Source organism: Saprolegnia diclina, assembly GCF_000281045.1.
Source record: "Saprolegnia diclina VS20 unplaced genomic scaffold supercont1.4, whole genome shotgun sequence".
NCBI lineage: Eukaryota > Oomycota > Saprolegniomycetes > Saprolegniales > Saprolegniaceae > Saprolegnia > Saprolegnia diclina.
Genome location: NW_008246071.1, coordinates 950,569 through 960,207, shown reverse-complemented (window position 1 = coordinate 960,207; position 9,639 = coordinate 950,569). Strand labels below are relative to the sequence as shown.

The following is a 9,639-nucleotide window of genomic DNA, read 5'->3' as shown; positions in this document are numbered from 1 at the left end:
GATTGCACAACGACGGTACTCGTCTTGGGTGGATTCATGGCATGTGTAGTAGCTTGACCCCACCCCAAGCGACCACTCAAGAACCAATTTCAAGCAAGAAGCCGCGATGTCGCGGACGTTGGCGCGGGCAAAGGTGTGGTCTCCGACAAGCTCGCGGCTGCTGCGAGCCCACTCGACGCTCGTCGCCGTCAAAGCGTCCATCGCGATGCAGTCCGCGTTTCTCTGGTCCCCGTCCGCAAGAGCACCAAGGGTGTATACAGTCAACGCGTGTGCATTGGCTTAGGTGACGCTGTGCATTTTGCTAAAGCGGGCGCGCGCTTCGACATACTCGGAGTACGTGTCGCGCTTCCGGAAGTGGCTCATGTCCTTCTCGCGGTTGAGCATTTTCATCTCGGCGTCGTAGCCGAACGCCTCCTTGGTCGTCGTGCTGAGCTTGTACTCGGACGGGATCGGGAGGCCGTGGAGGATCCCGTTCATGTGCAGCCGCTTCGCCTTTGGAATGGGCTTGGGCGCCACGACCTTGTCCTTTCGCCGACCGTCGCTCATGTCCACCTCGTCGTTGTTGCTCGGCTTGGCCTACACGCATATAGAGATGGCATCGTCTCCAGCGCATCATCGTCCTACGCGCGACGCTTTCTCGAGTGGTGTCCCATTCACTTCTTTGAGCAGGCTACACCAGTATCATCTCGCGTGAACCATCTGCATCAATATGCTCGACGAAGGTAGTACGCTGCAATGTCGGCGTCTTTGGCGATCGGGTCGGCGCGAAGCAGCGCGCGCTCGTCGACGCGCGTCTTCCTGCCCTTGGACGCCGGCTTGGGCGGGTCGGCGAGGATCTCCTTCTCCTTGGTCGTCATCTCTTCGAACGCCATCGTCGTGCTCTTCCTAGCCAAAGCCATCATCGACCGTCGTCCGCGCGTTCGCCGTACCAGTCGTTGACATGGCCCTGGAAGATCGGGTTGCAGAGGCCGATGGTCTGCTTGAGCGACGCGAGCTCGCGGTCGAGCGCGTCGCCTTCGAGTCCCGTCGCTTGCTGCTGCTGCTGCTTGCGCATGCTGCGTTGGCTCTATCTTTAGGTCGCCAACACCGAGCACGAAAGAAAGCAAGACCAAAAAAGCAATATAAAGCAATCGCATGTTGGCAATTACGATCCTGTGGCAATACACTGTTCTCTTAGACCAGCGGCTCAATGTCCATCTCGACGACAGAGCACGGGTAGAGGAGCTCGTAGTGCTCGAGCACCACGGGGTGCAAGACGCCAAACGTCCCGAGCTTGAGCTTCTCGCCGTTGCGCGTGAGAACAATGTCGGCGCAGCGGCCAGGGAAGAAGGTCGCGTCTACATGGTGCATGAGATGACCGAGGATTCTGGAAGGGGAAGCGTACTCGACGACGGCACCATGGTGTAGAAGAGGTCCTTGTCGTGGCCCGCCTCGAGGCTGCAGCCAATGCCAAGCAGCTGCATGACACGGTCGACGAGGCCGTGGATGACTTCGAAGCCGTCCGTGTTGCCCGTGTAGAGACCGCAGAGGCGGCGCACGTTCTTAGCACCAACGTCAGTGGCGTCATCGAGGACGACGACGTCTGAGATCTCAAAGAGCTTGACGCCGTCCTTGAACGACATCGACTTGTTGTTCTGGACGGTCTTGAGCACACCGGGGATCATGGTCGTCCGCACCACCTACGCCATCGATGTTAGCACGCACTCGATACGCGCGCACTTGCGCACCTCGAATTCGATCGTCGACGGGTTGGCGAGCACGACCGCGGTCTTGCCGTCGTCCTTTTGGTTGAGGAACTTGAAGTTCTCGTCGTGCGAGCAGAGGCCGTGCGTGAGGAGCTCCATGTAGCCGGCGCGCGAGATTTCGTCGCGCAAGTGGTCGCCGAGCTTGTTGATGGGCTGCGGCTGGCCAATCGTGAGCGTCGGCGGGTGCGTCATCGGGATGTTGTCATAGCCGTACGCAATGCCCACGTCCTCCATGACGTCAACCGGGTGGAGGATGTCGGACCGCGTCGGCGGCACCTGCACCTTGATGCTGTGGCTCTCCTTGAGGTACGTGGCCTGGAGCTGCATCTTGACGCAGAGCTTGAGGATGCGCTCGACGTCCAAGTCGATCGGCTCCTTCGTGCCAAAGAGCATCGACTGGATGTCCTTGACCTTGGTGACGACCTATTACGAGATGTGCGGATGCTGTTGGAGCTACGGCGAGCACGCACCTCGCGGTTCGACATGTTGGGCGTTGTCTCCTTGTGGCCGTCGTTCTCGTAGACAATCTCGACGGGCTCGACCGTGAACGGCGCCGCGCAGTACTGCGAGAACATGGCGATCATCGTGTTCAAGACCACGTTGGCCTTGGTAATGTCCGTGGCCGTGCACTCGATAAAGACGTTCTTGGTCGAGAGCTTGATCTACACGAGCAGGCTCAGCACGTGCGAGCGGCAAGCGACGACGCACCTTGGAGTGCTCCGAGTTGATGATGGGCGGCAGCGACAGCAGCGTCTGGTTCTTGTCGTAGATCACCTAGTGGGCGCATGAGCTACCGTAGATGGTGCTGGCGCATACGGGGTACGTCGGGAAGTCGTAAATGATGTCCGTGTACGGCTTGAGGTGCTTGCAGTCGGCGCTCGTACGGTAGTGGTCGAGGAGCTCGCGCGCGCTAAACTCGCGCGTCTGCGACAACGGCACGAAGCGGATGTTCTCCGGCGCACGGCCCTATGCGTCATTTGAGCTACGTCATGGCAAGCACAAGCAACTTCGCACCTCGTACGTGAACGGGCCCGAGACCGTGTCAAGGTCGTGCGTGCCAATGGCGACGAGCGTCCGGCGACGGCAAATGTTTTGGTGCAGCTTGTCCTGCAAGTCGATGAAGCTGTCGTAGCGCTCCTGCGTGAACGTCACGTCGCGGAGGATGCACGAGACCACGAACGGGCGCATGGTCTCGAGGCCCATGTTCTTCTTGACCGTAATGACGTGCTTGGTCTTGGGCTCAATGACGCGGAAGACCGGCGGCTGCTCCTTCTGCATGAAGACACGCAGCGCGCGGGCAATGCCTTCGACGCACAGCAGATCGTAGCGGTTGGCCGGCACGTCGATCTTGTAGATGACCGTGTCGTCGGCGCCGGCCGCGGCCTTGGCGCCCTGCTCCTTCTCCTTCATAAGGCGCTCGCTCGTGATCTCATCGAGCTCGATGCCAAACTCGAAGCAGAGATGGTCGAACTCTTCGTCCGTGAAGCGCTGGCCAATCGCCGCAAAGAGCTCGTCGCGCTTGACGCCCACGGTCGGCATGCTGTCTCGCAAAAGTACTTGTGTGGACTTCCTCCATACAAACTATCCGGACAACATCCGGATCGCCCACGTTCTTGCGGTCCAGAACCTCGAAGTGGCGGAGTGCGATGGGCGGCAAAGACGCTCATGGGGCCAGCGTAGGATGACAGTCTGCAAGCAAGACCTGCATGTACAGTCGGCTAATGGCAGTATGTACCGCCGGCGAATGGGCATCAATCTTGCAAGCGTCGTCGATTCAGTGGTTGCATGCCCTGACCTGGCACGTGTCAAGATGGGCCATGGACACGGGCAGGACGCATGGCATCGAGTTTAGCGCTGGATCGCCATATTGCAGTATACTTGGTGAACTTGCTTGGGGGTGCGCGAGTGCAGAGTGGTTGTAGTCCGGCTGCAAGCGGGTGGCATGGCGGCAGTGGCCGGTTGCTTGCTGGTCGCATGCCACGAAGAAACCTGTTGGTAGCGTCCAAAAACGTCAGGCTGACCGCGGCTAGCGTCGCATGTCTGGCAAGGGAACATGGGAACTGCTTCTCGACGCTGCTGTAGCGGTGGCGGGCTTTGGCGATCGATGTGAAAGAACGTCCATGAGGAGCGATGAACAAGGGCAGCAGCAGATACCAGAGCAAGAAGAAAATGGATAGTGGTGTCATGTATTTCATTCAATGCATCGCGCAACGCAGCCGAGCTGCTTACAAGTAGAGACCTTCGGGGATGTTGGCCTTCTTCTTGTACAGAGCCTTTTCCTTGGCCTTGCGAAAGTCGGTTTGCGTCACGCGCATGCGGCGTTCGCGAAGCGCCAAGAGGCCGGCTTCCGTGCACACGGCCTTGATGTCAGCACCCGAGAGCTCGTCCTTGGACATGACAAACTCTTCGAGCTCGACGTCGTCCGAGAGACTCATACGGCTCGTGTGAATCGCAAAAATGCGGCGCTTCGTCTTGACATCCGGGAGCGGGAACTCAATCTAGAGACGAGAAGCTCAGTGTGGAAAACGCAGCAATAGGATATCGGGTACCTTGCGATCGATACGACCTGGTCGAATCAAAGCCGGATCCAGGCTCTCGATGGCGTTCGTCGCCATGATCACCTAGTCGACGCATGAGACAAGCCGACGAGGGTGCAAGAATGCGGTCTACCTTGACGTCGCCACGTTCATCGAAACCATCGAGCTGGTTGAGGAGCTCAAGCATCGTACGCTGAATTTCACGGGTACCGCCGCTGCTTGAGTCGTAGCGCTTGCTACCGACAGCGTCGATTTCGTCGATGAACACGATCGACGGCGCGTGGTCATCGGCGACGCGGAACATCTCCCGCACGAGCTTCGGGCCATCACCGAGGTACTTTTGGATGAGCTCCGAGCCCACGACACGCAAGAAGGTCGCTGACGTCTGGTTGGCGACGGCCTTGGCGAGAAGCGTCTTGCCCGTACCGGGCTCACCGTAGAGGATGACGCCTTTCGGCGGCTTGATGCCAATGCCCTCGTAAAGCTCGGGATGTGTGAGCGGTAGTTCGACGGCTTCCTTGATCTCTTGGATTTGCTGGTCGAGGCCACCAATGTCGGCGTATGACTCGAGCGGCGCCTTGTCGACCTTCATGACGCTGACCATCGGGTCCGTGTCGTTCGAGAGGATACCAACGACCGCCATGACCTTGTTGTGGAGCAGGACCGAGCAGCCCGCCTCGAGCATGTCTTGGTTGACGAACGACATGACGCTGACGTAGTACTCGGGGCCGACGCTCGAAGACACGATCGCGTGGTTGTCGTCAATCATCTCTTCGAGGGTCCCGACGCCCATGGGCGTGCCACGGAGGTCGTCGACCTTGGAACGCTCCTCCTCGTCTTTCTCTTGCTTGGGCTTCATGACCTCTTGGTTCTTGATGAACTCTTCTTCCATCAAGAGGAAGTCCTTGATGCGCTCGAGCTTGAGGAGGCGCAGCTTGCACTTGGCGGTCGGGAAGACCGCGGGGATCCGCGTCGCGACCGAGGGGCCCTTCTTCTTCTTGCGCTTGCGGGTCATGGCGCCCCCGCGGGGCTCGAACTTCTTGCGCTTGGGCGCTTCGTCCTTCTTCTCGGGCTTCTTGTTGCCCGGGAGCCCGCTCTGTCCCTGCCCCATATTTCTTGGATACAAACTTTGCACCAGGGGGATCAATCCGGTTGACACCCACCTTAACCGGATTCGCCCTCTCGCGCGTTCGGGATTCTTCTCCGGATAAGACACGCAGCGCTTGCCACGTGGGCATAAGATCTTGGATCGCGACTTCGGCAGCACCACGGTTTTCCGACGGCCAATGGCACATGACAGCACATGACAACCGCACGTAGTGTGCGCGATTGACCTTCGTACAACAGACGGAAGAGACGCATGCGGCTAGCACGGTTTGTCCAAGTAACCGCGCCATGGACGATTGCTGTCAAGGTGGCGCGTGCAACTGCACTTGCACCACAGCCTCGTTCAAAACCCTGTGCAGCCGGCTCTTCGTTGTCTTCTCCGGCTCCTCGCCCAACACGAGTGGCCGCGCCAGCACCTTGTCCCGCGGATCGCGCTCCTGCCTCAGCGTGCCTGGATCAAGTTCGACAACCGAGCGTACTAGTACTGAACAACAAAAAGTCGGACAATTTTTTATTTCGTGTAGATCTACGTGACTAGCGTTATAATCGACCCACTTCAACAATGACAATGCAGCAATCCCTCGAGACGCAGGTAAGTACGAGCTTGCCATCACAACTGGTGTGCAAAAAATTAACCGTGGCTTCCGCTACCGGTAGCAAGTTGGCCGCTGCGGCTGGCGGTACGTGTACTAGCACTCCTTTGATGCTAACTCTAAAACGGTACCGATGGGGCCGGCAAGGTATACGTCGAGAATGTGCTACAGCTGCACTGGCAGCGCACTTGGCGTGAGCTCCGGATACGAGCTTGCAATCGCAGCCATGATCTGGTTGTGAACAAACTCGTTGCCGAGAACGTTAAGATGCAGACCGTCGGACAGCACCTCCTTCTGTTTGCCCTGGAGCAGTGTCCAGAGATCGACGACGGGAAAGTGCAGGCGACCAGCTACCTCCATGCAAAGGCTCGCATATGCACCCGCCCGCGCATTCAGATGGGCTTGATGGGCAAACATGTCGTCGTCCGAGACGGCCGGCGTCAAGAAGAGAAACTTGGTTGCTGGAAATGCGTCGACAAAGCCCTGTACGATGCCCTCGAGATTTGCCTTGTACTCGCCGGGCGGGACATACTGGTCTGTGGCATTCGGTCGGGTGGCGTCGTTTGTACCGAGCTCGAGGATCACGAGGCTCGGCGGTCGGGCAGCCCACTCCTGTACCATCGCTGGGACAGTGGGCAAGTAGTTCCTACTCACGTTGCTTGACATCAGGATTGGACGACATTGCACATACCGCGTTGTCCAACCTCCCCGACCGCGGTTGATGACATCCGCGCGACGAATGTAGTCCTCGGCGAGCAGCGCTTGAAAGCCGTGGAGGCTCACGGTGGATGCTTGCTGCGTGATCGAGTCGCCAATCATGAGGAGCAAAGGCTTGGGCTTGGGCAGTGGTGCCATTGTAGCTTCCTCGACCTTCGAAGGCAGTGGCGTGGCGAGGCCGGCAGACACAGCTGCACCGGCTGCGGCACCGATTGCGGCGCCAGCGAGGACGAGGCAGGCTACAAACGTTGGGCAATAGAGGTGAATGGAGGGGGTCAAGACGCTACATACCTGCAATGAGGCAGCGACGCCAGCCAAGCCGCTGTGCTGGCAAGAGTGAAGCTTCCTTGTCCTTGCGGCGCAGCTCCAGCTCCGCCATACCTGCGGAAACGTGTGTATGAATCCTGCTCAGCTGGTCACGTCGTGTCTTGAAGGCGTCTATACCACACATTTTTCACGTGAGAAAATATGCTATTGGCGTGGGTAATTACCACAAAGGCAAACTTGTTCGTCAACGTGGCATTCCCGTTCGACGTGGAACATTGTATGCCGTCTCCAAGGCCCCAGCGCACGCTCATCATTGGCCATGGCTCTTCAACTACCTCGGAACGGTGCTGAAAGCGTTCTCTTCCGTGGAATGCGTCTAGTCGTGTGAGTATAACGTGTTTTACACGTGTGATATCGCCCGTCGGCAGGCAGCGACAACCATGCATTTCGCCTCCCCAATCTTCACAATCAACAACATCAACGACGCTGGCGACGCCGAGATTCACTATTGCTGGAGAAGGATGGTCGCTATTGTACCGACATTTGCCACTGTTTGTAAGAATGTTGTTTCGGCTGCAGACTGCAACTTGCAGTCTACAGAGGAAGCTCTCAGTTGCAGTCTGCAACCAAGAGCTTACCCGTTCAAGCTCGTCCTGACTTGTACAATCATTGTATAAATGCTCCACACTTTAGTGCCTACTACCTTGTGCTTGTAGTACCTTAAACCGCCAGATTGGTTTGACATCGTTGCCAACTGGATCGTGCAGGTTACCATGTCGCCGAATCCTCGTTTCGTGCTGCCACGTCATGCTTTCAGTTGTACAAGCCATGCGATCGTGCTCCTCAACACAACGACCACATCGTGATCCAAATTATGTACACTGTTCAAAGCAAGACACTATTACTTCCTACGCTATCACATACGACGACACTACTACTGGACGCGGTCCAAGAGCGACTTGAAGAAGGGCGGCGTGACTTCAAAGAGGTTGCGGAGGATGGTGTCGGGCGTGTTGGCCGTGATCGACGTGTCTGTGTGCTCATCCAGCGTCACCTTCATGCACCAGAGCACTTCGGCGGCGCGGCGACCGTCGTCCATGCACTCGCGCAACACAATGCCGAGGTTTTGGTTGCGACGAATGTACGCCGGCGTCTGCGGCCAGCTCGGGTCGTCATTGACCGAGCGCGCGGCCATGTACACGGCGTTGGCGACGACGCGGCGCTTGACTGCATGGAGACGCTCCGTCTTGATCTTGCCCGTGCCGTGGGCGTCGGCGTTCGGGAGCGCGAGGTTGAGGAGCGCGCGCACGTACTTGGTGTCGTTGTCGATCGCGTCGAGCACTTCATACGACTCCATAAACGGAAACTCTTCGTTGAACGTCTTGGACGTGAGGAGGTCCCAGACGCGCGAGCTTGCGTCCATGTAGTTGACGTTCGGCAGCACGTGGCGGAGGAAGATCTGGATGCTGTCCTTCGCCATCTCGTACTGGACCGTCACGCCGAGGTAGCTCATGTTGGCAACCTTGGGCTGCTTGAAGAGCTGTTCGCCGTGCTGCACCGACGACATGGCGGCCTGGATTGCGTCGTCGGCCACCTTCATAAGCGAGTCGCGGAACGAGACGGTCGGGAGCTGGAAAAATGACGATGGCATGGACGGCGGCGGCATGAGCGCGGGCGACGGCGCCGGTGCGCTCGACGACGGCGCGGTCGTGAGCATCTTGTTGAGCGACGGCGCGTTGAGGAGCGGCTGCTTGGTAAAGTAGTCTTGGAGCCGCTGGATAAACTTCATTTGCTCCATGAGCGTTTTGCGCAGAAACTCGTTTTCTTGGTCGACACGCGCGCGGATCTCGGCGTGTTGCTCGGCTTCCTGCTTCCAGCCCGTCTCCGTGTCGTGCTCGGATGGCTCCGAGCTCTGGAGCACTTCGATCTGCTCCTTCAAGTCCTTGACCTTCTCGCGCAGTGCGACGAGCTCGTCCTTTTGGCGTTGGCGGTGCTTGCGCGCGGCCTTGGCGATTTGCTCACGGCGACGCGCCTTGCGGCTCTCTTCGTTATCGGCAGCACCACCGCCGCCACCCGTAGCCGACGACGGGCTATCGGGTACATCCGGGTTGGACTGCGTATCGCTCGGCGGCGCCTTGCGCTTGCGCGACGCAGCAGCCGATGGCTTCTTGGCCTTCGAGGTGGTGGACGACGCGGCCGCGCTGGGCTGGCTGGACGTGGTCGACATCGGCGTTAAGGCAGTTGCCATCGGAGGTGGTTGCATCGGAGGCAAGCCGTAGCCGCCGGGGCCCTGCATGTACGATCCGTCAAAGCCCATGCCAAGGTCGGGCATCATGGGCATGCCCATGGGCATGCCTTGCATGTTGTGGGGCATGCGGCTGTGGTTCATGTTCGGGTGGCCTTGATTGCCGTTGTTGGGGTAGTTGTTGTACGGGTCCATCGTCGAGAGTTCTACACGGAGCGTCAGCGATGCATGCACCACGAGGTCTAGGATACCGTTTTGCCGCCGAGGTCCGTCGCGCTCGCTGCCTGCGCCCGAGCCAAGCAAATGATTAGTAAGCACGATTACGAAATCAGCCCCCGGCCACGTGCCCCCTCACTTCCTACAAACGCCAAGTCACTTTGAAACCCTAGCCCTACTGCCATCACGCGCGTTCCTGATTGGTCGAATTT

The 9,639-nt window shown here is 58.6% G+C and overlaps 5 protein-coding genes across 5 annotated transcripts; all 5 read right to left on the bottom strand.

The window, feature by feature from the left end:
* Positions 1-279: 279 nt before the first annotated feature.
* On the bottom strand, positions 280-872 carry SDRG_02037 (hypothetical protein; the record flags this gene model as incomplete). The annotated part of the gene is made up of 3 exons (XM_008607597.1): positions 280-576; positions 625-670; positions 730-872. 3 exons carry the CDS (start codon positions 870-872, stop codon positions 280-282), a joined length of 486 nt encoding a protein of 161 aa, XP_008605819.1.
* Positions 873-1,107: 235 nt separating this feature from the next.
* On the bottom strand, positions 1,108-3,296 carry SDRG_02036 (phenylalanyl-tRNA synthetase, beta subunit). Its single transcript, XM_008607596.1, has 7 exons — positions 2,760-3,296; positions 2,562-2,711; positions 2,454-2,519; positions 2,216-2,407; positions 1,728-2,168; positions 1,385-1,679; positions 1,108-1,337 (listed from the first exon to the last, which is right to left on the bottom strand). The coding sequence occupies exons 1-7, from the start codon at positions 3,282-3,284 to the stop codon at positions 1,174-1,176; spliced, it is 1,833 nt and encodes a 610-aa protein (XP_008605818.1). The 5' UTR covers positions 3,285-3,296; the 3' UTR covers positions 1,108-1,173.
* A 615-nt stretch (positions 3,297-3,911) lies between these two features.
* On the bottom strand, positions 3,912-5,409 carry SDRG_02035 (26S proteasome regulatory subunit 4 like A). Its single transcript, XM_008607595.1, has 3 exons — positions 4,416-5,409; positions 4,295-4,366; positions 3,912-4,243 (listed from the first exon to the last, which is right to left on the bottom strand). The coding sequence occupies exons 1-3, from the start codon at positions 5,391-5,393 to the stop codon at positions 3,971-3,973; spliced, it is 1,323 nt and encodes a 440-aa protein (XP_008605817.1). The 5' UTR covers positions 5,394-5,409; the 3' UTR covers positions 3,912-3,970.
* A 477-nt stretch (positions 5,410-5,886) lies between these two features.
* On the bottom strand, positions 5,887-7,146 carry SDRG_02034 (hypothetical protein). Its single transcript, XM_008607594.1, has 3 exons — positions 6,991-7,146; positions 6,674-6,938; positions 5,887-6,628 (listed from the first exon to the last, which is right to left on the bottom strand). Exons 1-3 carry the CDS (start codon positions 7,076-7,078, stop codon positions 6,148-6,150), a joined length of 834 nt encoding a protein of 277 aa, XP_008605816.1. The 5' UTR covers positions 7,079-7,146; the 3' UTR covers positions 5,887-6,147.
* Positions 7,147-7,826: 680 nt separating this feature from the next.
* SDRG_02033 (hypothetical protein) lies at positions 7,827-9,507 on the bottom strand. The gene is made up of 2 exons (XM_008607593.1): positions 9,463-9,507; positions 7,827-9,417 (listed from the first exon to the last, which is right to left on the bottom strand). The coding sequence occupies exon 2, from the start codon at positions 9,404-9,406 to the stop codon at positions 7,901-7,903; it is 1,506 nt and encodes a 501-aa protein (XP_008605815.1). The 5' UTR covers positions 9,407-9,417; positions 9,463-9,507; the 3' UTR covers positions 7,827-7,900.
* Between the last annotated feature and the right edge of the window lie 132 nt (positions 9,508-9,639).